Consider the following 27946-nt stretch of genomic DNA (forward strand, 5'->3'; position numbering starts at 1 on the left):
AAGACCGTTCCTCATGAGGCCGAAATGTTCACCCAATAGAGAAAAGTAATGAAAATAAGAAAATAAGAAGAGGGAACAATGCTTACAACACAGGGTTTATTTAATAATTTTTATTTTTTATTATATGTCATTTTAAACATTATTACAGAATCAGGTTCTAGAGATTATTTTATAGTGATTACACAAAGTATGAAGCTATATGAATATTTGTGTATTGGTATTATATAAGGTTATTTGAAAACAACAAATATTGAATATATATATATATATATATATATATATATATATATATATATATATATATATATATATATTTCCCCTGAACACCCAAACACCACCCCAAAAAATACAATAAGGCCTGAATGTAAAGCAACTGATACATGATCGACACAATAAGAAGTAATCAAAGAACTTGTGCATTACATGTGCAATCTGTCTTGACATTACAGAGGAGTTTCCTTGGTATCCACTTTGATATCAGTGTAAGTGACGCCGTCGTATGTGCCCTTGGTTCCATACGCAAACACACTGCCATTCTCTAAGGTCATCTTCACTGTGCCAGTGTAAGGCAGGTCAAAAGTGGCTCTGCCAATAGAGACTGAAACATCCAGCTTCTTCCCTGGTGGCACTTCTAAATCGGTAGTCAGAGTTTCGGTTCTCTCATCTGTGTCCTCCTGACCATAAGTGCCTTCAATTCCAACGCTGACACTGTATCCTTCAGTAACTTCAGCAACCTCTGGAATCCCAGCACTCACTTCCAGACTAAACGTCGCAGTAAAACTATTGCTCAAAGACCATGAGGATTTTTTGGTCACCGTCTTTGAGGTTTCGATTTGTTGATGTTGTGTGGCGGAGGAGTCGTTCCTAAAAGTGAGGGATTCGATTTCTTCTACTGTCACCTTTGGTATCAGTTGGTGGAGAGTGGGATACTGGACATCGGTGAGAACTGTTGATTCAACTGCTTTGAGAAACATGAATCCCATACAGTCAATGTCAGAACCAGATCTTCCTACAACTCCCAAACAATAACCAGAGCCGACATCCATGGGATATTCTGTTTTTAAACCCCATTTTGTCATTTTTGCAAAAAACTCTCTCCCATGACTGGTCTCAAATCTGATGGCTCCAAGACGTGTTCCTGCTCCATTCCCCCACAGGGACATTGAGCGGAAACACTCACCAGGCTGGAACTCGAACTCTTCATACGGTCCGCCTAGTCTACCAAATTGATTAACTCTCCCATCTGTAAGCCAGACCTTGACAGCCTTCACCTGCCATCCTCCCACCCAGACTCCGATCTTCTCTAAACTGGCACCGTTGTCCTCACCAGTAAATGAGAATGGACCACCTCCATTTCCACCAATTATATAAAGATTTGTTGTGTCGGACATCTTGGAATTAAATCGATCTGAAAGAAATATCAGATCAGAATTAACATCAGCTTTACACTTTAATGCAGTGTTTCCCAACCTAGTTTCTGTAGACACAACAACAGTACACGCTGGACTTCTTTCTTAAAGCTGCAGTCGGCAAGTCTGGCAGATTGGGTCGATTAGCCAAAATTTTTAATGTTTACAACTCTCATGCCCCTCCCCACTACCAGCGAGCACCCTCCCATCGAGGTCGTGCTCGTCAGTGCGTCACTGTGCGTGTGTACCTGATTTTCTGTGAACGCGTCCGTCTCTTCAGCATCTATCAACACCATGGACTCGGAGGTAGGCTGCCCTGGCTAATCTATCCATAAATAGCAATAACCGTGGAATTGGAAGCTTGTTAGTAGATTTTCTCTCCGTCATCACGCTTTATGCAATCTCCATGCGAACTTCAGGCGTGTCGTGTGCATGTGATTGTAACGTGCGAGAGTGAGGGGGGATCTGTGGCGTGTGCACGACCTGTGATTGACAGTCAGATCTCACACCCCCCTGCGCTGATTGGACCCGATGATCCGGGAGCGGTGGATTTTTGCAAAACAAATAACACGCTCCAGGTGGAGTTAGAAGCTCGGGTTTTTTTCTAAAACCATCTTATTTATGTTGTTCTGTCGGATTATAGTATCAATTTCACTGAATATGATCAAAAAAATGTTGCCGACGGCAGCTTTAATTGACCCATTCATTTCGGATATTGGAGTATCTACTTATAAGCTGACTTGAATCAGGTGTGTCTGAATAGGCAAACATGCTAAATGTGCAGTTCCGGCATTCCTCTGGGAACAGGGTTGGGAAACATTAGCTGCTTTTCCACTGTCAGGCCAAACAGATCTGTCATGTTGTGACATCGCCACTCAGGATTGGTCACTTGTCTGTTGTCTGGCTCTCTGTAGCTGGTCAAGTGCACTATTTGAGCGTAGTAAACAAGTTACTAACAGAAATATCCAATCATCCTCTGTAACGCAGTGACTATATTTGTATCTCATACGTCTGTAAACTCTTGTGTTATAAAGGCAATGACTGACACATTTGAACACATTCCAAAGAGTGCTGGCATCAATCCCACATGGAAATGAAACCATATCCATACCGGATGGGCCGGATTGGCACGGAATGGAACAATTAAGCACCGAGAACAGTTTGGCGGATGGTGGAAAAGCGGCTATTGTTGTGTAGTCCTGTGGTAGTTGTATGCAACACAATCTCCTGGCACAGCATATCTATAACTAGTTCATGCTTTCATTTGGTGTGCTCTTTATATGCAGAAATCACCCTTTACATGCAATTGCTACACAATATCCAGTTAAATTTTATTTTCTTTATTTTTGATCCAATGTAAGTGGCATTATTAGGCTAATAGTATTGTTCTTATTATTATGCTTTTGCTTGCTAAACTTTAGTTTAAGAATTGTCTTGTCTTTGTATGTGAGTTGTCTTGAGTGCGAGATGTGGTGTTCAGATCCCGGCACTTCTGTATATTTTGGCTTCTGTTTTGTGTCGGAATTCGTGAGCGTCTTGTTGTTTCAGCGTGTGATTTCGAGTTTTCTCAGGCCGTACGTTCTTCTGTTCGCTTGTGTTGGAATTATGGAATATATGGAATTACTTTTGTTCCAATAATAATGAACGTAACTTTTCAAGAAACTAATGAAAATATAAATTGAAACTGAATAAAAATATCTTTGAAATTGAAAAAGAATAAATCGCAGGCAATATTTTTGACTTCGTTTTTAATACACTGCATGTTTTGCTAACTATTTCTCATATTTCTTTCGCTGATCTGAACTTACAGATGCGCTTTCAGAGTTTTCATTTACACTTCTGAAGTTTTCGTTTATGCTTCTAGAGTTTTCGTTCGCCGTTCTGACACATTTCTCTCGTGGGGGCGGGGCTAGTGGTAGTGTGTTCTCATTGGCTACTGAGTTTTTGATTGACAGCTTCTTCACCTGGAAGTGAAGACGTCAGTGGTGTGTTTATGTGTGGATGTGAGCGTCTGTAAGCGCAGCTTTCCATTTCATTTTAGTGATATTAACCCTTAAAGACCTAGAACATTTTTGGGGCGCCTGACTCACCTGTACTTTTCTTTGTTTTTCTAACCCATTCTAGCAGCAAGCATCAAGTGCCATATATCATTTTAAACAGGAGAACCTAATGTTTCCAGCTAGCTCATTTAAAGTCCCAGTTTTACATTTCTTTTGTCAGAGAATTTATGAAATTAACAGGATTTTAAGAAAAACGGCAGCAAAAAATGTGGTGTTTTCAGTGTGAACTCAAACAGAACTTCCTGAAGTTTTGTTTTTTTTCTTTTAGAAAGTTAGACTTGGTTGTCTTAGACTTCCAGATGAAATTTTGTCTACATGTAACAATCCCTCAGCAAGTTATAGCCATTTATTATAATATTATTCTAGGCGTTTTTGAGTAAAAACAGGTGTATTACATTTACTGACAATGTAGATGTGTCCAAATAAGTTCAGGGAGTAAAGTAAATAGAAAAGTTGTTATATTACAACAGAACACTGAAGCAAACATTTTTCTTCAGAAAATTATATTATAATTTGAACATGAACAACAAATGCAAACAATATAACAAGTAGTGACAACTGTGCAATTATACTAACAATACAATATACAGAGTGTAAATGAACAAATGGTTCAAATAATCTTCACAAACTAAATACAAAAAGAAATAAACAGTGCAAATGAAGAAATGGTTCATTGAGGGTAATATACTGAGTGCTAATGAACAAATAGTGCAAATAATCTTCACAAACTAAATATAAATAAACAGTGCAAATGATTCAAACAATCTTCTGAATCGGAAGGTTCCACCAGGTCTAACGACTCGTTTAAAAAAAATCAATTCTAACACATCCTCCGATTTGTACTGCTGTTGTTTTTACATACTCATGCTCTTTCGTGTTTTATGCTCTCTCATGTTTTGCGCTCTTTCGTGTTTTGCGCTATGGTCAAAAACTTTGCATCCGTTAGTTTTCATGCGTAGTTTTCAATGCATTGCGTTTGTTAAAAATGTATAAAGAAACGTGATTGGTTGTTAAAATCACCAATCACTATGTTTGTTGGTGGAGTTCATGACCGTTTGGACGAATCTGGGCATGGGGGTGGGACTAAGCATCAACAATCGTTCCTGTTTGGCTCAGAGAAAGAAACCACATGTGTTTCCTTGACGAATCACTGCTGCAGATTTTGATGACGGAGCCACTACGGAGCCACTGAATGACCAATAGAGACACCCGTGAGCCGTGATAGCACAGGAAAGCTGAGAATCTCATCTTTACGGTGCATTTTAAAGCATACAGATTGGATTAGCGACTCAAAAGTTATTAAACATTTTAGAACGATAGTTATTTTATGCCGCGGGCGGCCGTATCGGTCTTTAAGGGTTAAGTTTATATCTGTATTTATTTGCTGCTACACTATATTGTTGAGATGATTTCTTATAGAAGGAATAGTACGAATGATGTCATTATCATTAGTCATCGTTGCTATCAGGATACTGGATAGCCTACTCGTGGTAATACAGTACTGGCTTTTTTCAGGTGGAGAGGCATTTTAGAGCTCAGTGAGAGCCCATAACATTATACAGCTGTGTTGTCTTGATTTAACTGTTAATGACTTGTTTATCTACATTCGGTTACAGTCTTCGATTAGATCATATTTCCCCCCAGCCACCCCAAACAACATTGGGCTAGAGTAGTGTACAGTATCTGTACTGTAGCCTACAGTACAAAAAGTACTGTATCAGTCAATGACCGACGCCATAGGACCAGAGCGCTGTCAATCAGTGCCTGATTCAACTTTGGCAATATAAAGCCTTTTTTTTTTACCATGCCAATAAAGCTATTTAAACCTGAATTTCTCAATTGCTGATAAATTTGCGATGCAGAGTTTTTGAAAGAGGAGAGACCCGACTTGACCACAGAACACGTCTCTGTTCATAATATGTAAACACTCAATTATTTTGAAGTATCGCCCTGGTCGCAATATTTATTCTGATTACTTTTGTGTGATAATGATGACTGATAAAGCTATTATATGTAGCTAGTATGAGTAACAAAATGCTTTTTCTGTGTCCATATTTGACTAATAATAATGCAAAAAATTGCACTTCAAATTAACATTTCTGAGAATTTTTTTTAATTTTTTTTATCTTTAACAGTCTTTAATAATAATTACATTTCCAAATTAAAAACTTAATACATGCAAGTAATTATGACTGAAAACATCCAGCAACTAGGGAATACACAGCCATGGATATATGTTTATAGGGCTATACAGCCATCTACTGGTTACACAAAAGTATTACAGATGATAAATGCTGCATGACTCCGAGGTAAATATTTAGTACTGTAAAATCCCTTAAAACATTTATATAATTTGTTTGGAATAAATATTTTAAGTCTGCAACTTGTTACTGTATGTGGGAGTTCAAAGCAGTTTGTATTGTTAGATTATAATACATTTCCTCTCTCATTTTCCAGGGAGTGGAGCAACTTTTCCATAAACAAAATTCTGATGCTGACACAGAGGATGGAGTGATAGTACCAGAGATCCACTGTCCCTATCAGACAATAATCTTACTTTATTCAGACACATCACATTTGAATGACTAGGATCTTGATCTTCAGACACCTGATTTATTTTATTTTAATATAAACTAGCAAATATTTTAATTTCCTCTAGATTAAAACAAACACAGTTCACAAGTACACAAGAGGTTGCACTTTATTATTATTAGTCTATGCTGATCTTGGATTAGCATACCAACAGCATATGAATGTTAAGGGGATAGTTCACCCAAAAATAAAATTCTCACTTATTTTACTCACCCTCATGCTGTCCCAGATGCATTTTACGTTCTTTCTACAGATAAACACGAATTAAGATTATAAGGAAAGTAATCCATCTCTGCGAGTCCTAAAGACGCTTTAAAAACCACACACAGTGAGTGTGACGGTAATCCATGCGACCTCAGTGGATGAGTCAATGCCTTCTGAAGTCAAACAATAGGCTAGATAAGAAAAATACTAATAATGTAAACTGTTTTAACTATTACAAATCACTTCCGACCAACTGTCTTACGTACATGGGTTACAATCCACTTGTATTATGTTATCATTGCAACATTTAAAATGTATATGAATTTTTAAAATGTATTCTGTATTTGTAATTGTGCATTTTGTATAGTAATGTATATCATGAGAATACTGTGCATTACATGTATATTATGCAGTTAATGTTTTGTGGATTCTGGTCTTTCCTGTCACAACATAATTGCATCCAAGACTTTCACTCTGATACTTGTGTATATGCTTTAGTGATAATATAAAATGTAAATTTATTTGAATTCATATTTTCAATTACATTCATTTAACTGGTTGTATAAGTCACAATTGAAACGGTTGATGATTGTTAAAATATATTTACAATTTTAAATGTTAGAAGATAGTGTTAATTAAATGAAATAACTAAATACAATTATCAATTTAAAAAAAAATGGCAACAAGAACATTCTTTGAGTGACATATGTAGTCAAATACCCCTTGAGGTCTATATCTGACAGCAGGCCATGATTGTAATTTTTCATATTGTTTAAATTCCTCTTATTTAAGTGATCATTCATTTTGATGGTGTAAATGTATATCATGCTAACAATGAGTAGTGTGATGGCCATGGTTGCCAACCTTGATTACCTGGTTGAAGTGAAACTTTCTTGACGGCTGAATATATCACACACGTTTGCTAGTATTCTCTTTAAATTGTAACAGCTCAACCTAATCAGAGCCTAACATGCAGAATAATCATCAGGAATAAACAAATATTCTCCAAAACATTGGACACTATACAATATTTTAAGTATTATATACAGTACTTTAATGTAGGCCTACAATTACACCTGAATAGACTGAATAGATCTCTTGTGCTCCTAAAAGCTTCTGTCGACTAAGTAGTAGCAGCAGGTAAATACAGATCAAATAAAAAAACAAACATAACTTAATATCACTAAAATGAAATGGAAAGCTGCGCTTACAGACGCTCAAATCCACACATAAACACACCACTGACGTCTTCACTTCCAGGTGAAGAAGCTGTCAATCAAAACATCAGTAGCCAATTAGAACACACTGCCACTAGCCCCGCCCCCACGAGAGAAATGTGTCAGAACAGCGAACGAAAACGTACTCGGTTACTAACGTAACCTCGGTTCTCTCTAGAAGAGGGAACGAGTACTGCGTAAGATATCTTACGCTAGGGGAAAATCCTTTTTCCGCGAGATATTGAAGCCAAAAATTATCCTTAATTTTGTAATAATGCAAAACGCGTTGCGGCAGCATGCAGACATAGGCGAGGCAGCTTGCGCGCCTATTGGCTGCTCTGCGGCAACTGCAGCAGCCTATCAAGCGAGGCCTGGCGTGACGCCAGACCCAATCAGGGCACTTCGCGCCCGCTGCGTCACGTCCCTCCGAAATGGGCGTGGTCTAGGCCTATAAATACCGCTCGCAGGCAGCTATAATCTGGTTTTTCATCATCGAAGCAACCAGAGCGTGTGCATGCACGGCAAGATACGCAGTACTCGTTCCCTCTTCTAGAGAGAACCGAGGTTACGTTAGTAACCGAGTACGTTCTCTTACGAGAGGTCTCTCGTACTGCGTAAGATATCTTACGCTAGGGGACCCAATGCAAAACGCCGTGCATGCTGAGATCTGACACCAAAGACCCAAAGGTGAAAACCCGGGGTACATATAGTGCACAATCACTCAGGGAACTCACAGGGAGTCCGGGAAGAGGGAGGGGCGAAGCCGCACTCTTCCACATATGGCAGCGTCGCTGAGACGCGAATTTCATCATACAGACAGGGCGGGGTACGGCCTGAACTGATGGGGGAATGTGGGTCTTACACAGTTTGCCCAGGCACATCTCGTGCTGCTACTTTTTTACTGTCGAACATTGAGCTGTGCTCAGTAGACGCAGCATTCTGAGCTGATCGCATCAGGTCAGACAATACTGGTAAACTTAGACCGACAGCAGCCTGGCCTGCAGGGCGGGAACCTCTAGGTTATAAAACCTTATAAATGTAGACGGGGAGGCCCAGCCTGCCGCCATACAAATGTCTTGTAAGGCAATCCCACTTGACCAGGCCCACAAAGAGGCCATGCCTCTCGTGGAGTGCGCTCTGACACCCAACGGGCACTGCATGCCCTTGGAGGCGTATGCCAGCGCTATAGCATCAACTATCCATCTGGATAGGCTCTGTTTCGACGCGGCTAGTCCCTTAGAACGTCCGCTAAACGAAACAAAGAGCTGCTCCGTCTGTCTGAAACCAGACGAGCGAGACACATAAGCTCGTAATGCCCTGACTGGGCAAAGGAGGCTCGCGTCTCTTTCCTCATCAGGGACCGGTAGGGCTGACAGGGAGATAACCTGCGCCCTAAACGGTGTGTTGAGGGATTTTGGAACATAACCGTGCTTAGGTTTGAGTATAACTTTTGAGTCATTAGGCCCAAACTCCATGCACGCCGCGCTCACAGAGAGCGTGTGTAGGTCCCCTATGCGCTTCACTGAAGCGAGAGCCAGCAGAAACACAGTCTTGAAAGACAGGTGTTTCAAATCGATTGACTGTAAAGGCTCAAATGGCGCACCTTTCATGGCTTCCAGAACCGTAGAAAGGTCCCATACGGGGACTGAGGGAGGTCTGGGAGGATTCAGTCTCTTAGTCCCTCTAAGGAAGCGGATGACTAAATCGTTCCTTCCTATTGACTGACCAAGCGTTGTTTCTGAGAACGCTGCTATAGCCGCCACATAAACTTTGAGCGTGGAGGGGGCCCTGCCCCCATCCAACAGCTCTTGTAGGAAGGAAAGCACCTCCGCCACACCACAGTCTGTGGGTGACACACCACGGGCTGTGCACCAGCCCGAAAACACTGACCATTTCGAGGAATAGAGTCGTCTCGTAGACGGAGCTCTAGCCTGCGTGATCGTGTTTAATACTCCTTTAGGGAGTCCAACATGTACCCGTTGATGGCCCAGACATGAAGGGACCATAGTTCCGGGTGAGGATGCCAGATCGAACCGTGGGCCTGTGAGAGGAGGTCTCTCCTCACTGGTACTGGCCACGGGGCAGTACTTGCTAACTGCATCACGACTGGGAACCAAGGTTGGTTTTTCCAGAACGGTGCCACCAGCAGTACTGAGCATCCTTCTTCCCTGATCCGTTCTATCACCTGAGGCAGGAGAGAGACGGGGGGAAAAGCATAGAGCGGGCGGCGGGGCCACACATGGGCCAGCGCGCTCCTGCTCTTGGAGAAAAATTCCTGACAGTGAGCGTTTTCTTGAGACGCAAACAGGTCTACTTCCGCTCTGCCGAATTTCTTCCACAGCAGTTGGACTGTCTGTGGGTGTAGAGACCACTCGCCTACCGGAACATTGTTCCTGGACAGTCTGTCCGGTCCTATATTCAGGAGCCCTGGCACGTGCGCTGCTCTGAGCGAGCGCAGGTTGCACTGAGCCCATACCAGGAGGCGTTCTGCCAGCCTGTACAGGTTCTTGGACCTGAGGCCGCCCTGGCGATTTATGTAGGACACCACAGACATGTTATCCGAACGGACCAAGACGTGGCGTCCTTTTATCTGGGGACAAAAACGTGTCAGCGCGTTGTCTACTGCCAGCATTTCGAGGCAGTTTATGTGCAGGAGCTTCTCCCGTTCCGACCACTGGCCGAAGAACGGTCTGCCCTCGAGCAGCGCTCCCCATCCCGAGGTGGACGTGTCCGTGGACACCACTTTCACCCTCAAGGAAGTCCCCAGGCTTACACCTGATTGGTACCAGTTGTTCGCTCTCCAAGGTTTCAGAGCTGTGACGCACTTCTGATTGACCCTGAGGCGAAGCGAACCGGATGCCCACGCTCTGCGTGGGACTCGCGCTTTCAGCCAAAACTGCAGCGGGCGCATGAGGAGCAGGCCCAGCTGGAGCACTGACGATGCTGAGGCCATGAGACCTAGCATCTTCTGAAATTTCTTGAGCGGGACAGACGCGCCGCAGCGAAACGCGTTCGCTGTGCGTTGAATGTCTACCGCGCGCTGTGGCGATAGTCGCGCTATCATGGACAGCGAGTCCAATTCTGTGCCCAGGAAAAGATATCTTCTGACTGGGTAACAGAGAGCTCTTCGCCCAATTGACACTGAGACCCAAATCCTCGAGGTGATCGAGTAAAATGGTCGTGTGTTCTATGAGCACTGCGCGAGATTGCGCTAGAATCAGCCAATCGTCCAAATAGTTCAGGACTCGCATGCCTCTCATTCTGAGGGGTGCGAGCGCCGCATCCATGCACTTCGTAAATGTACGGGGTGCCAGGGACAAACCGAACGGCAGGACTGTGTACTGATATGCCTGGCCCCCGAAGGCGAATCTCAAATATCGCCTGTGACGTGACGCTATCTGTATTTGAAAAATACGCGTCTTTCAGATCTATTGACAAACCAATCTCCTTGGCGAATCTGCACAAGGATTTGTCTGGTCGTGAGCATCCTGAACTGTCGCTTCACAAGCACTTTGTTCAGTTGCCTTAGATCTAGTATGGGTCTGAGACCCCCGTCTTTTTCGGTACCAGGAAGTATCTGCTGTATAGCCCTCCTTCGCTCTGAACTTGAGAGAGAGGCTCTATGGCCCCTTTGCTCAATAGTTTCGCCACTTCGGCTCTAAGTAAATGTGCTACTTCTGTTTTTACCGTGGTCTCGACGCGCGCCACATAGCGGCGAGGGCGTCGGCGAAACTGTAGCGAATAGCCTCTTTTTATAATGTTCAGCACCCACTTCGAAACCCCGGGCAGCTTTGCCCATGCGTCCGCATGAATAGCTAGGGGTTGAATACGAAGCGCGCTCCGCTCGCTCAGCGATGGGGAGGCTTCGGAGTGCTGTAACACAAGCGTCGCGCTCGTGACATTTGAGGCATGGGGCGCGCTGATAACAGCGGGCAGATTGCCCGCGCTCGACTCCTCTGCGGTGGTCAACCGCGAGGGGGAGGGCTGGGCGGTTCCCGTAGGAACTGTCATGTCTATGTGTGGATGTGGGCGCGGGACAGCGGGCACATTTACCACACTGAAAGCATCGTTCGCTTGAGTGAAGCGAATGCACGTTGGTTTCGTTTTTACAGAAACCGTGAGACATGCATAACGTGGTGTTAGTGGGCACATTCACCATGTTTGAAGCGCAATCGATCTGAGTCGATTCATGTGCGCGAGCCCTGAGTGACGGGCTGTGCTTGTGTGTAGAGATGGGCACTGGGCAGTGGGCATTCTTTCTACACATAAAGAACCATCGGCCGTGGCCGGGACACCAGAAAAGTTCACACTTATGGGATTTATCTGGGTAGCCGTAAAAACGGCGTTTGTGTGCAGGCAAGCGGGTGACAGAACCGACTTGTTTACTGCAGGATACACTGGAACAGTCACATTTACTGGAACTGAACGAGCGAGAAGTTGCCATAGAAACAGAGAGCGTCAACATGCTGGCGTTTATTGCAGGCCTGCGTGCATTACAACAGGCTTGTTCACTGCAATATTGACATTTCCAGTCGCCTGAATTCCAGAGGGGAATGGGAAATGTATAGGAAAAAGGAGGTTGGTCCGTCCGCAGCGGGACCAGAATAACTCCCTTTTTTTTTTTTTTTTTTTTTTTTTTTTTTTTTCTCCTTACGCCAGTGACGCACGGAACACCATAGAAACGGTGTTTGGGTGCAGGCGAGCGGGTTGTACAACGCGCTCGTTGGCTGCAAAATACACATCTGCAGTCGCCTTTTCAGGGAACTGACAGAGCGAGCATTGACGGCATAATTTTATCTGCCGGTAGACCCGGGGATCGAACTCGGGTCTCTCGCGTGCAAAAAACCTGAGAGTCTGCCACTGGGCCACAGGGGGAGACACATTGTAACTCAGTTAGCGCGAGTATTATAAGAGAGCGTCAACGTGCTGGCGTTTGTTTGCAGGCATGCGTGTATTACAACAGGCTTGCTCACTGCAATACTGACATTTCCAGTCGCCCGAACTTCAGAGGGGAATGAGAAATGTACGAGAAAGAGGAGGTCGGTCCGTCCGCGGGGGGACCAGAAACGCTCTTTTCTCCTTTCGCCAGTGACGCACGGAAACCATAGAAACGGTGTTTGGGTGCAGGCGAGCGGGTTGTGCAACGCGCTCGTTGGCTGCAAAATGCACATCTGCAGTCGCTTTTCAGGGAACTGACAGAGCGAAGCATTGGCGGCATAATTTTAACTGCCGCTAGACCGGGATTCGAACTCCGGTCTCTCGTGAGGAAAACCAATGAGGAGCAGTCTCGGAGAAGGATGCCAGGTGAGTCCTCAGAGTCACCATAGGCAGTAACTAACTCGCAGTGAGGGCAGTCGCCGTCAGCGAGTGCGAGAGCTGCGTGATCAGGAAAAGGGGCGTCTTGAAAAAGACGCCCAGCTCTTTTAGTGCAATGGGAGTGTGTGTCGCGGCGGCGAGCACACACACATACATAAACACAGTAGCAGAGAAAGGATATAACGCCGGATAGCGCAGCAGGAAGGCAAGGAAGGCGGCGCGGCCAGCGACTTCAGTGACTCGTCCCGCTGAAGGTGCTCTCTTTCAGACGGCGCGGCTTCTTATCCAGCTCCAGCGATGCGTGTGCTTCGCTTGAAGGATGAAAAATCAGATAATAGCTGCCTGGGAGCGGTATTTATAGGCCTAGACCACGCCCATTTCGGCGGGACGTGACGCAGCGGGCCAGCACGCCAGGCCTCGCTCGATAGGCTGCTGCAGTTGCCGCAGAGCAGCCAATAGGCGCGCGAGCTGCCTCGCCTATGTCTGCATGCTGCCGCAACGCGTTTTGCATTATTACAAAATTAAGGATAATTTTTGGCTTCAATATCTCGCGGAAAAAGGATTTTCCCCTAGCGTAAGATATCTTACGCAGTACGAGAGACCTCTCGTAAGAGAACTCAGGCAGCCTAAACGAAAACTTCAGAAGCGTAAATGAAAACTCTGGAAGCGCATCTGTAAGTTCAGATCAGCGATTGAAATATGAGCAATAGTTAGCAAAACATGCAGTGTATTAAAAACGAAGTAAAAAAAAAAATTCCCTGCGATTTATTCTTTTTCAGTTTCAAAGATATTTTATTTAGTTTCAATTTATATTTTCATTAGTTTCTTGAAAAGTTACGTTCATTATTATTGCCCCAAGAATAATTCCATACATAATGAGCATCGATGCTCCCTGGTTTTCACGGTGCATTGTGGGACTTTTTAGGGGAGCGAAAATGTCAGTGCACTGGAAGGATTTTGCGATTTACTCAGCCCTTAAAATAGACCTTATGTAGAGCAGTGCCATGCCAGGTATGAAAGTGAGGTTGTGAGGGAACAACTTTTCAATGGCATACACTGTAAAAAGCTCCTTGATAACTTATCATTTTCCACAGCTCATGTTGTCTTGGAAACAATTTCTTGGAAAGATATTTTTCCAGTGTTTTGTCAGCAGAACAATCCAAACATATTAAATAACAGTACAACACACTTAAAAGATTAACTCTATGTCTATCCCTCACAGCCTCGCTTTCATTCCCGTTAAAAATCAAAGATGACGCCTCTGTGAAAAAGCTCTATGTCCGACTCTCTAATCCTGACTACTGATCCAAACGCACTCTTGTGTAACCCCTCAGGTCCTACTCGCCCCGCTCTCTGCATGCCTCGTCTTGAGATCAGGGGAGTGAGGTTTACTTGCGCAGCTCTTACTAGCTGGCCTCCGTTAAACTTGGACATTTACAGCCAAGGTTCCTGTTCATTCACATTGTATGGAACGTACTTGACCGGGTGCGGATGATTTTGGTTCACTTAGTTTTGTTCTGTTCACGACTTATTAACTTGTGGGAACGTGATAATATGATGTGGCCGGAAGATGATTTTGTCGAGGTAACAACATCCATATGTTGTGACCATGCGATGGGAAGTCGTCGCCTCGAGATCCTACGTTGAGGGAACAACATTATGCATTAAGCACTTGGCCACGAGAATTAAAGCGCTTAAAGCGATAGTTCACCCAAAAATGAAAATTAGCCTATGATTTACTCACCCTCAAACCATCCTAAGTGTATATGACATTCTTCTTTCAGACAAATACAATCATTGTTTAAATATTTACTGCCTTTAATTATTATTTTGGAATAAATGTAAAAATGCGTAAAAACACTAACTTAATGAAATGTCTACTTGGTTTTAATACATATAAATTCACATTGTTATAGCAAAAAATACAAAATAGAATTGTATTTGGTCTCTCTTTTTTATGTAAAATTATAATTAACAGACATAAATTTACATTTGATATACAATAGGCTATATTCAGGCCTTTTGCCTCCTCGTTTTAAAACACCACCGCACACCACTACCGTAAGCCTATATGCACATAAAAGATGACTTTTGCACATAAAGAGCATGCCAAATGAAAACATGAACTTGTGCTATAGATACGCAGTGGGAGAAAATTGGGTTGGATAATCTTGTGAAAAGTATTAGAAACTGTTAGCTAGCTACATCTTAAGTCAAGTGCCCTTGAATGAAAGTATACTTACATGAATAATTGTAGTCTGAAATTCTTCTCAAGAGCAGCTGGTCTGGTCAAAGCTGGAAGAGTGATGTGTTTGGTCAGTCTGCTGCTTAAATTCAGCTCTGAAGGGGACAGGCATTAAAACACACCCAGAGGCAGTGTAATTGCTCCCCCCACCTCACTCAAACACTATCTTCTTAACTCTTTCCCTGTCAGTTCCCTTTTTTTTAAAAACATTTCAAAAAAATTTCATGGACCCAAGAATATACCTGTGTACGCAATATATCAAAAGAAAGAACCAACCCTTTTCAGTTTTATTCTAGCTTAATGCATTCTTTATCAGTTTTTATAAGTTTCATAAAAAAAGCAACATTTTGAGTAAAAAGCTAAGAAAAATCAGTTTTTTTTTTTTTTTTTTTTTTTTTTTTTTTACTAGGGTTTATTGGCCGATTTATTAAGCCGATCACTGCCATTATAAAGCTTGTAAGAGTCAGGACATTTTTTAATAAAACTCCGATTGTATTCGTCTGAAAGAAGAATGTCATATACACCTACAGTAGGATGGTTTGAGGGTGAGTAAATCATTTAAGCGCTTTATGCATTAAGCACTTGGCCACGAGAATTAATGTTGTTCCCTCAACGTAGGATCTCGAGGCGACAACTTCCCATCGCATGGTCACAACATATGGATGTTGTTACCTCGACAAAATCATCTTCCGGCCACATCATATTATCACGTTCCCACAAGTGAATAAGTCGTGAACAGAACAAAACTAAGTGAACCAAAATCATCCGCACCCGGTCAAGTACGTTCCATACAATGTGAATGAACAGGAACCTTGGCTGTAAATGTCCAAGTTTTACGGAGGCCAGCTAGTAAGAGCTGCGCAAGTAAACCTCACTCCCCTGATCTCAAGACGATCTCAAGACGAGGCATGCAGAGAGCGGGGCGAGTAGGACCTGAGGGGTTACACAAGAGTGCGTTTGGATCAGTAGTCAGGATTAGAGAGTCGGACATAGAGCTTTTTCACAGAGGCGTCATCTTTGATTTTTAACGGGAATGAAAGCGAGGCTGTGAGGGATAGACATAGAGTTAATCTTTTAAGTGTGTTGTACTGTTATTTAATATGTTTGGATTGTTCTGCTGACAAAACACTGGAAAAATATCTTTCCAAGAAATTGTTTCCAAGACAACATGAGCTGTGGAAAATGATAAGTTATCAAGGAGCTTTTTACAGTGTATGCCATTGAAAAGTTTTTCCCTCACAACCTCGCTTTCATACCTGGCATGGCACTGCTCTACATAAGGTCTATTTTAAGGGCTGAGTTAATCGCAAAATCCTTCCAGTGCACTGAAATTTTCGCTCCCCTAAAAAGTCCCACAATGCACCGTGAAAACCAGGGAGCATCGATGCTCATTATGTTCTCCAGACGACAGTTCTGAAGCGCAAATCTTAAATCACATGAGCCAAACTCATTACACATATTAACACGCAATATTTTTTTTACATTTTTTTTATACAAACCATTACTTAATATTTCAACATAAACATTCAACGCTAGACAGGTAATGAACATAATCTAGCTATCATTTATTATTTATTTAACAGGCAAAGTAAAGTATTTATCAATGCACATTAAATACAGGATTCCCACTCTAAACCAAATGTCAAATTCCCTGACTTTTCCCTGACTTTCACTGACTAAAAAGATGAATTTCCATGACCTATAATGAACGGCAAAACAGGCCGCTGTTTTGCGGAGCACCGAGCAGACAAAAAACAGCCACAGACAGTGTTTTAAATCCAAACAATTTGAGCCGTGGATACATTAATATTTGAACTTGAATGACTACACCGTATGCAACCAACCGACTGGATGTGAAGTATTAAGATCAAAGCTATGAGTGTAAAGTTTGAAAAACTGATGTTTTCATTAAAATGTACAAACACTAGGCTATTTCTGTAAAATGGTTATGATGATTATTTACACTACCAGTCAAAAGTTTTGGACAGTAAGATTTTTTTATGTTTTTTAAAGAAGACACTCCCTAAGCCTGCATTTATTTGATCCAAAGTACAGCAAAAACAGTACAATTTTGAAATATTTTTACTATTTCAAATAACTTTTCTGTTTGAATATACAGTAGGCTAGTCAACATTTGAAGTGGATCAAAAAAGTGCATCAAAGTTGTCCTAAGACAAGAAGAACTCTTAAAAATCTTACTGTCCGAAAAATTTTGACTGGTAGTGTAGGTCTGAAATAATTATTTGATAAATATTAATTATTTAAGTCCTGGAAAACCCATAATATTTGTCCTTCAAAAGTAATGTTGGTAGTTTATCTAATGTGCATATATTGATTTATTAATTCTACCATGGTACATTAATGAAGGTAATGGCTGCGCATGATCAATTTTAAAATTATGTGCTACTGCCACTAGGGGGCGAAGTGCGACAGTCGTATCCTAATGCCATGTGCAGTGAAAAGGCTGCTTACCGTGACCCTTTTATAATTATAATTATTATTTTTTAGCTTACCTTGTCCTAACCTGACGTGACAAAGCTACAAGACGACAAAATCAATCATAAATCACAGCCAATCATAACCGCGCGTGGGCTCTGTTCGCAGCTAAACACGAAAACCAAACGGAATTAAACAAAATTAAACAGTAACTGTACGTTCACACCGCCGCCGACTTGAGCTGCAAAGAAGCTCTGGCCGCCCTGTCAAGGACGCTTGTCAAAAAATACGGGGAAGCTTGTTGACGCTTTGGCCGCTCTGAAGTCTGTGTCACACCATGAAATGTTATAATGACAGCATTTTTATAACCGTTTTGGTCACATTTGGTCGGGGAAAAAAAATAATTAGCCATTATTATTATTATTAATAGTGAGTGCGCGCGCGCGGCCGGGGCTCTCTCTCTCTCTGCTCGTTTTTATATATTATGCCCTGTCAAGCGCGCCCTGTTAAACTGACAGGACTTAAAAACACATGCAAATGATAAACTTTCACTCTATGGTTAAACTGCAATTAATCCGATAATGATAAGAAACCCAGCACCGGCGATGATCAGCTTCTCCTCCATTTTCTCGGAACTAATGTTTTTGGTAGAAACGAAAGTTTACATCGTATGTTTCTCCGGAATCAGCCAGCGCGAAGGACGTCTATATTCTGATTGGTTTCTGGCGTTTTGCCGCTGCTTGCCGCTGAACCGCGTCATAGCTCATTACCATAAAGTTGAGCTACTTTCAACTTTCTGATTGACGCTCAAAACGCGACGCCGATGTATTTGACGCTCCTTGCAGCTGAGAGAAGCCAGCTTCCATTGAAAATGAACGACTTCCGGTAACTTTGGAAGCTCAAGTCGGCGGCGGTGTGAACGTACAGTAAGCACAACAATACAGAAAGATGTGTGAAACAGCGCGATAAAAAAAATCGGTATAGAAAAAATACATTTTGACAAATGGAAACTAAAATTTAAAGCAACAAACTAAATTCCCTGATATTCCATGACTTGGACAAAAAATATATAAAATTCCCTGACTTTCAATGTCTGGAATAGACTTTTTAAAATTCCATGACATTCCAGAAATTCCATGACCCGTGGGAACCCTGTAAATAACAAACTAATAATGTCAGATAGATATCATTGTAATACTATAGTGATGTTGTACAATGAGGACGTTGTCTTGTCGCCAGAAATAAGGAGGGTTTCAACACTGGTTTGCTTTGGTCAGATTCCGAGCGCGATTCTTCCCGAAGCGTTGGTGTGGTTTCACACTCAACTTGATTCTGTTGAACCATGGTATATTTGTGTTCATCTTACATCAGCACACACGCATGATAGAAAACAGAACACAGGTCAATAAATTCTTTATAAATTCAAAGTATACTTGGCTTGTAGAACATATGACTCCAAGGCACTCGAATTATGTTGAAAAAAGTTAAAAAGCCTTTATTTTATTCATGACTTAAATATTAAAATTGGTGACAGGTACACCTATGCGTACCTGTCACCTTTACATGCCTTCGTCAGGGTGTGTAACAAACAATGTCTCAGGTTCATTTTTAACAGCAGTTAATTAGTAAAATTACAAACACCTGATCGCTCTGTGTAAGGAGACCTAAAGAAAAAAAAATACAAAGAGCATATCTAACACGATATATAGCTGAATAAAAAAATTTAATTAAATTTTTTTTTAAAAGTACACCTAAACCAATATCATAAATAAATAAAAAATATACAGGTCAAAATGCACAAATCAATATTGTATACATTCAATAATTTTTCTTTTTTTCTAAATCAAATTACACAAGTCGAAATACAAAAATCAAATAATGTATACATCATATAATGCATAGTGTGTAACTTATTACTAGAAGAAAGAAAAAAAAAAACTATATTACAAAAATGGTAAAAAGTCAGTTTAAGCCTGGAAATGTAGTTGCTTTCAGTGTAGTGCGCAATAGAAGGAGATTCAGGCATGACTTCTCTTAGATAAGGATCACTCATAACTATTTCCCAATTACTTTTTATAATTTTCTTAATTCTGTTTGCCTCTGTGCTATACTGGGTCACGAAATAAACTGAATTATCTGAATCTTGTGATTCACGTTTTTGTCGTAATAGCTCATCTCTACTAATGTTTCTTACTTTATTGTATGCTTTGTTAATCACTCTATTTTTGTATCCTCGTTCCTTAAATCTTTGAGTCGTATCTTGTGCCCTGATGTTAAAATCTTCTTCCTTATCGCATATTCTTTTCAACCTCTGGAACTGACCAAAAGGAATATTTTCAGTCATCCATATAGGATGAAAGCTGTCTGCTCTTAATATGGTATTTCTGTCAGTTTCTTTCCTAAAAATAGTGGTATGCAACTCCCCATTACTTTCTTTAAAGATTTTTTATGTCCAAAAAATGTATCTGAGTATGTGAAAAATCTAGACTCAACTTCAAATTTGCATTAGTATTATTTATTTGTGTGTGAAAAGCTAGCATATCTGCCTCTGAACCTCTCCATATCAACATAATGTCATCTATATATCTGCCCCACCACACCACATAGGCCTACTTCAAATATGGATTTAAATCAGAAAATACAAATTTCTTTTCCCAAAATCCCCAAAACAAATTCGCATAATTTGGGCAAATCAGGCACCCATAGCTGTACCTTTAATTTGTTTATAGAATTCATTTTGAAACAAGATGTTGTTATTCAATGTCCAGTCTGCTAATTGCACAATAAGGCTACGTCTACATTAATCCGGATACATTTAGCGTTTTCAGGCGTTTCAGTGTGGATGAGAAACTTTTGAAAAACGCCTGAGAACGCTAGATTCACCTTTACTGCGCATTCGTAAAACCCCACTAAAGATCACTGATATGATTCAGATGGAAAAATAAATAATGAAGTTATCGCGCAATTCTTCTGACAGGATAATTTTATTTAGTAAATATCTCAGCATTCACTGATGCGGTCCAGGTCACACGCAGTCACCATATGTTTGGTCTAAAACGCTAAAACGGCTCTCATGTATTGCAGCAGGACAGCAAATGTGAGTAAATTCTGTCGTCTTTGCAGGACTGTGATATGAAGAGTGTGCAATGTAGAATATTTTTAGCAACAGTGTGAAAGTGAATAGATCATAACAGGCACAATACTGGTATAAACATGAATATCTATTGGTACAATATACGTCACATGACTAAATTTACGTCATCGTTTTTAAATACCACCGGCTTCACAGTCCACACTACAGTCCGCACTACAGGCCCCACTACAGGCCGCACTACAGGCCGCACTACAGGCCCCACTACAGGCCCCACTACAGGCCCCACTACAGGCCGCACTACAGGCCGCACTACAGGCCGCACTACAGGCCCCACTACAGGCCCCACTACAGGCCGCACTACAGGCCCCACTACAGGCCGCACTACAGGCCCCACTACAGGCCCCACTACAGGCCCCACTACAGGCCGCACTACAGGCCGCACTACAGGCCCCACTACAGGCCCCACTACAGGCCCCACTACAGGCCGCACTACAGGCCGCACTACAGGCCGCACTACAGGCCCCACTACAGGCCCCACTACAGGCCGCACTACAGGCCCCACTACAGGCCGCACTACAGGCCGCACTACAGGCCCCACTACAGGCCGCACTACAGGCCCCACTACAGGCCCCACTACAGGCCGCACTACAGGCCCCACTACAGGCCCCACTACAGGCCGCACTACAGGCCGCACTACAGGCCCCACTACAGGCCCCACTACAGGCCGCACTACAGGCCCCACTACAGGCCGCACTACAGGCCGCACTACAGGCCCCACTACAGGCCCCACTACAGGCCGCACTACAGGCCGCACTACAGGCCGCACTACAGGCCGCACTACAGGCCCCACTACAGGCCGCACTACAGGCCGCACTACAGGCCCCACTACAGTCCCCACTACAGTCCCCACTACAGGCCACACTACAGGCCCCACTACAGGCCCCACTACAGGCCGCACTACAGGCCACACTGAACGTGAAAACGGTGTTTTCAAATGTATCCACTTTGGAGTGAGTTTTCAAAAAAGCTTCATTTTCATTAATAAAAACGGCGTCTCAGTGTGGACGGAAGGACAAAAACGGAGAGAAAAATATATGTTTTCAAACGAAAACATGGCCTAAAACAAGCAGGGGTCCTTTCAGTAGATGATCTCATATCCAGATAGTATGCTAATGCTTCCAGCCCATCCTAATGGTCTGTGTTTGTATACAGTGATTCTACATCCATAGTCACCAATATAGATGATTCAGTCATTTTCATTTTTTTAATGATTTTCAATATCATTGGTTGTATCTTGAATAAATGAAGGAAGTTTACCAACAAATGGTTTAATAAAACTATCCACACATTTTGAAGCTGGCTCTGTAATAGATTCATTTCCGCTGATTATAGGTCTCCCTGGCGGATTTTCAAGATTTTTAGGTATTTTTAGAAAGCATATAAAAGGTAGGAATCCTAGGATTTTTACAAGAGAGAAATTCGCACTCATTTTTTGAAATCCATCCCTCTTCTTTAGCATTTAATAAAATATTAGTCAGTTCGTTTTTAATTCCTTCTATTGGGTTGGATTTCAGTCGCTGGTAATACTCACAGTTCTGTAGTTGTCGCAAGTCTTCTTCGATGTACTGATGTCTACCCCATACCACAACCTCACCTCCCTTGTCCGCTCTTTTTATTACAAGATCATTGTTATTAGAAATCCAGTTCAAAGCTTCTCCTTCTTCTTTTGAAAGGTTATATTGTTTTCGTTTTTTTGAAGCAAAGATCTTGTCAATCTCATACGTTACTTTCTTGTAGAAGGAATTCAACGTTGGATTAGATGCACATGGCATAAACGTTGACTTAGGTTTGAAGGTTATCTTCTTATCGTAAGTACGAGTAGCTGCTTCAGATGTATACCAAACTTTCAGTTGAAGACTCAGATGAAACTTGAATATGTCCACTTTAGTCTGGAATTATTTTGCTGTATGTATTGGGGCATAGGTGAGACCCTTTGACAAAACAGAAATGCAACTTGCCGGTAGAGTGACTTTTGAAATGTTGATCACTTCATCTCCCTTGTTCGGCTCCTAGTGTATCTGCCTTGGATTGGGATTCTTGATCGATCTCTTTCTTCCTCGTCTCGTCTTCCGCTTGTCTTCTGAATAATAATAATAATAATAATAATAATTTGTTGCATTTATATAGTGCCTTTTCTGAGACCTCAAAGCGCTTTACATAGAAGGGGGGAATCTCCTCAACCACCACCAATGTGCAGCATCTACTTGGATGATGCAACGGCAGCCATATTGCGCCAGAACGCTCACCACACACCAGCTTACTGGTGGAGAGGAGACAGTTATGAAGCCAATCAGTATATGGGGATGATTAGGAGGCCATGATCGACAGAGGCCAAGGGGCAAATTTGGCCAGGATGCTGGGGTTACACCCCTGCTCTTTTTTGAAGGACATCCTGGGATTTTTAATGACCACAGAGAGTCAGGACCTCGGTTTTACGTCTCATCCGAAGGATGGTGCTCTTTTGGCAGTATAGTGTCCCCGTCACTATACTGGGGTGTTAGGACCCACACAGACCACAGGGTGAGCGCCCCCTGCTGGCCTCACTAACACCTCTTCCAGCAGCAGGAGCCTCTTTTTCCCAGGAGGTCTCCCATCCAGGTACTAACCAGGCTCAGCCCTGCTTAGCTTCAGTGAGCAACCAGTCTTGGGCTACAGGGTGATATGGCTGCTGAATCTCTGATTCGTTCTGGACTTGTTCTCTAAAAAATCTCTTCTAGGTGAAGTCTCTACTGCTGAACAGTCCTAGTCACTACTAGGTACATTATAGAGATGCGAATCATGGTAGCCCAGGTACACTGAAGATAATCGGCATTGAACATATAAGTCAATAAGAGGAGGAGATAGGGTCAATAGGCTTTTACAGAGAGAGTCTTTCTGGATCTATACACTGAAAACAACTACATTTCCAGGCTTAAACGGAGAATTCGACTTTTTACCATTTTTGTAATATAGTTTGTTTTTCCTTTCTTCTAGTAATAAGTTACACTACGCATTATATGATGTATAGTATACATTATTTGATTTTTGTATTTCGACTTGTGTAATTTGATTTAGAAAAAAAGAAAAATTATTGAACGTATGCAATATTGATTTGTGCATTTTGACCTGTATTATTATTTTATTGTTTGATTTAGCTATATATCATGTTAGATATGCTCTATGTATTTTTTTTCTCTCTCTCTCTTCAGGTCTCCTTACACAGAGCGATCAGGTGTTTGTAATTTGACTAATTAACTGCTGTTAAAAATGAACCTGAGACGTTGTTTGTTACACACCCTGACAAAGGCATGTAAAGCCGCAACGCGTAGGTGTACCTGTCACCAATTTGAATGTTGAAGTCATGAATAAAATAAAGGCTTTTTAACTTTTTTCAACATAATTCGAGTGCCTTGGAGTTCCTATGTTCTACAAGCCAAGTATACTTTGAATTTATAAAGAATTTATTGACCTGTGTTCTGTTTCCTATCATGTGTGTGTGCTGATGTAAGATGAACACAAATATACCATGGTTCAACAGACTCAAGTTGAGTGTGAAACCACACCAACGCTTCGGGAAGAATCGCGCTCGGAATCTGACCAAAGCAAACGTGCCAGTGTTGAAACCCTCCTTATTTCTGGCGACAAGACAACGTCCTCATTGTACAACATCACTACTAGTATTACAATGATATCTATCTAACATTATTAGTTTGTTATTTAATGTGCATTGATAAATACTTTACTTTGCCTGTTAAATAAATAATAAATGATAGCTAGATTGTTAATTACCTGTCTAGCATTAATAATAATAATAATAATAATAATAATAATAATGCATTTTATTTATAGGCGCCTTTCTCAACACTCAAGGTCACCTTACAAAATAAACAATAAAACACTCAATCCATTTAACATTGAATCAGCGAAAGCAGGCAATATAATAACATAATAATACTATTAAAAAGAACAGGAGAAAGGGTGGGGTCCTTACAGTCAAAACAAATGTAAAAGTTAGTTAGAGTTAGAGAGTATGCCTGTCTAAAAAGATACGTTTTTAAGTGAGTTTTGAAAGTAGTTATGGACGTGGAGTGTTGAATGTAGTGGAACATTGAAATGTTTATGTTGAAATATTATTAAGTAATGGTTTGTATTAAAAAAAACAAAAAAAACATCTATTGCGTGTTAATATGTGTAATGAGTTTGGCTCATGTGATTTAAGATTTGCGCTTCAGAACTGTCGCCTGGAGAACATAATGAGCATCGATGCTCCCTGGTTTTCACGGTGCATTGTGGAACTTTTTAGGGGAGCGAAAGTTTCAGTGCACTGGAAGGATTTTGCGATTAACTCAGCCCTTAAAATAGACCTTATGTAGAGCAGTGCCATGCCAGGTATGAAAGCGAGGTTGTGAGGGAAAAACTTTTCAATGGCATACACTGTAAAAAGCTCCTTGATAACTTATAATTTTCCACAGCTCATGTTGTTTGGGTTGTGATTTGTGCAATGTTGTGATTAAGTGTTCAAACAACCTTTGCGAATATCTTGGAAGCGGTTACCGACCAGCCGGCTGCTCTCGAATCACTCTCTCTGTACTTTGATGGCATAAGTCACAGTCACGTGGCGTTGCGATGTCTAAAGTCGGGTAAAATTTCTAACCGTCAGACACCGATCGGTCTGCGCAGAGCTGTATGAAGTCTAATAAGCCTAGTGTCTCCATCAGGCTTTAATTGGATATGAACGGTTATGATTGGCTATGATTTGTTCGTGCAGTAAATCCCGCTTCTTGTTTTCGTGCGCATTCTCAAATCGGTCTGAATGAAGACAATGATGATGTTAATGGCAAATCTAATGAAAAAGTTTACTATTAGCTGAACATTATTTCACAAATAATATTCATTGTTTAAATATTTACTGCCTTTAATTATTATTTTGGAATAAATGTAAAAAGGCGTAAAAACACTAACTTAATGAAATATCTACTTGGTTTTTAAATTTACATTGTTATAGCAAAAAATACAAAATAGAATAGGCTCTATGCACGAACGCTGCTAACGTATTTCCGGTAGGATCTCAGCCAGCGTCTTTACTTCCACATTAGTGTTGTCACGATACTAGAATTTCTAACTTCGATACGATACCTTGAAAAATATCGATATTCGATACCATTTTCGATACCACGGAGAAAAAAACTGCCACAATATTACGTTTTTTTTTTTTATTATTTAAAGCTAAATATAACAAGTCTAGAACATGACAATGAGGGATATTTTACATGAACAAAAATGTCCTGAAGTAGTGCACTTGTTCAAAAGCATTAATGCTGGTTAATACATTAACGTTATTTGATGAACAGATTTAAACACAAACGTGTGTGCATTATACGCGATAACAATACTATTAGTGCTTTTAACAATACAGATTGTGTCAAAGCACTTAACAGTATCAAATTGGAGGATAGAGTGTCAGTAATGTATAATAATAAGATAAAACATAACATTTTCAGTTAAAGGCATTTCATTATTGAATTCAAAGATGTCATTCTATAGCTCAGTTTAGTTTAATTAGTATCTGTGTAATCAAATTGATGATAAGATATGAAGGCAAATTGCAGAATTAAATACTAATTTTTGAAGAAAGTTAAATAAGCACAAGTTAATTTACATTTGACCACAGTTAAAATATTTAACGTTACTTGTCTAAGATTTCTCAGTCAGATTATATTAACTTTAAGAATTACGGTGAAAAAACGAGACAACACACACTCATATCAACAACAATACTAGGCCATCTTGGTTAATGTTTCAGAAATGTTAAAATGAGAAGAGTTACCAACCTCTCGAAATTATTTATATAGATCCCAGTGTCGGTCTTTCAGGTGCTTTGCTATATTAGCCCCGATCACACCTAACGCGTTTTTCAGGTTCGAAAACGCGAGGCACACAGCACTCATCACACAGGACGAGCAGTGCGCTGCGTTTGTTATGTTGCTCGGCAACCACTGAAACAGCTGTCCTGTCAGTCAAGTAAACGTCAAATCAGCCTTTTATTAACTTTATTTACTTTCTGTTAACATTGTGGTAGTTACGGTTCGTGAAGTCGTTAAGCTCCTGGTAACCCGCGAGAGCACCACAAGTTTATCCTCCATCATCGCACTCTCCGGGCGTTCAAGCAACTAGCTTTCATCATTAAAACGGAAGACCCGCGAGGCGCAGCAGCGCATAAACAGCGCGCAGAACGCTCGCTGGAAACCAATTGAAAATAGGCGCCTCTCACTGCAAAAAACGCGTCAAGTGTGATCGGCCCCATTCACTTCACTTTTGCTATTTAACCAGAGCGAATGAGACGAGTGCGCGTGTGGTGTTTGTCAACGCGCCTTTGGAGAGAAGTGAAAGTGACAGCTCGGCTAGTATCGATACTTCAGGAAATTAGTATTGGTACCGTTCAGATATTTCAGTATCGATATTTATCGAAATATCGATATTTTTGACAACACTATTCCACATAGAGCGTTCTATAGCGAAGTGTATAGCGGAAAAACTTTAATAAAATTTATTTTCTCAGAAACGGAGACAACGATTTTAGAAACTGATTCGCTAGTCGGATTTCGCGCGATATGAGAGAATACTCACCCTCAAAGTTGTCGATGTAGCTCGAAATTTATAATTTAAAGCCCTTCTCTTTCTTACTCCTATGTGTGACAGCTAACTGCCTCACAATATTGTTAACATCATTCACGTTAACCGCTGCAAGTTCTTGCAAACAGCGAGTGTAATTTGCCATTATCTCCACCTAATGCAAAAACGGCTTCCGACGCAGAACCGGATGTAACTGGGCGGGCTGAGACAAACCGCGGAAGCGATCGTGCATAGAGCCTATTGTATTTGGTCTCTCTTTTTTATGTAAAATTATGAGTAACAGACATAAATTTACATTTGATATACAGTAGGCTATATAAAAAGATATTCAGGCCTTTTGCCTCCTCTTTTTAAAACACCACCGCACACCACTACCGTAAGCCTAGATATGCACATAAAAGATGACTTTTGCACATAAAGAGCATGCCAAATGAAAACATGAACTCGTGCTATTAATATGCAGTGGGAGAAAATTCTGTTGGATAATCTTATGCAAAGTATTAGAAACTGTTAGCTAGCTACATCTTAAGTCAACTGTACTTGAGCGAAAGTAGGGGAGTATTACAAGTATTACATGAATGACTGCAGTCTGAAATTCTTCTCAAGAGCAGCTGGTCTGGTCAAAGCTGGAAGAGTGTGATGTGTTTGGTCATTCTGCTGCTTAAATACAGCTCTGAAGGGGACAGACAGTCCTTAAAACA

The 27946-nt window shown here is 41.3% G+C and overlaps 1 protein-coding gene across 1 annotated transcript; it reads right to left on the reverse strand.

The window, feature by feature from the left end:
- Nucleotides 1–310: 310 nt before the first annotated feature.
- LOC309492480 (aerolysin-like protein) lies at nucleotides 311–27893 on the reverse strand. The gene is made up of 2 exons (XM_082161486.1): nucleotides 27820–27893; nucleotides 311–1408 (listed from the first exon to the last, which is right to left on the reverse strand). Exon 2 carries the CDS (start codon nucleotides 1389–1391, stop codon nucleotides 444–446), a length of 948 nt encoding a protein of 315 aa, XP_082017612.1. The 5' UTR covers nucleotides 1392–1408; nucleotides 27820–27893; the 3' UTR covers nucleotides 311–443.
- Nucleotides 27894–27946: the final 53 nt, after the last annotated feature.

The sequence above is a fragment of the Leuciscus leuciscus genome, assembly GCF_965113295.1.
Source record: "Leuciscus leuciscus genome assembly, chromosome: 2".
NCBI classification, from domain to species: domain Eukaryota; kingdom Metazoa; phylum Chordata; class Actinopteri; order Cypriniformes; family Leuciscidae; genus Leuciscus; species Leuciscus leuciscus.

Excerpts from the sequence above, each read along its gene's own strand:
- LOC309492480 (XM_082161486.1), bottom strand. The coding sequence starts at position 1,391 with ATGTCCGACACAACAAATCTTTATATAATTGGTGGAAATGGAGGTGGT.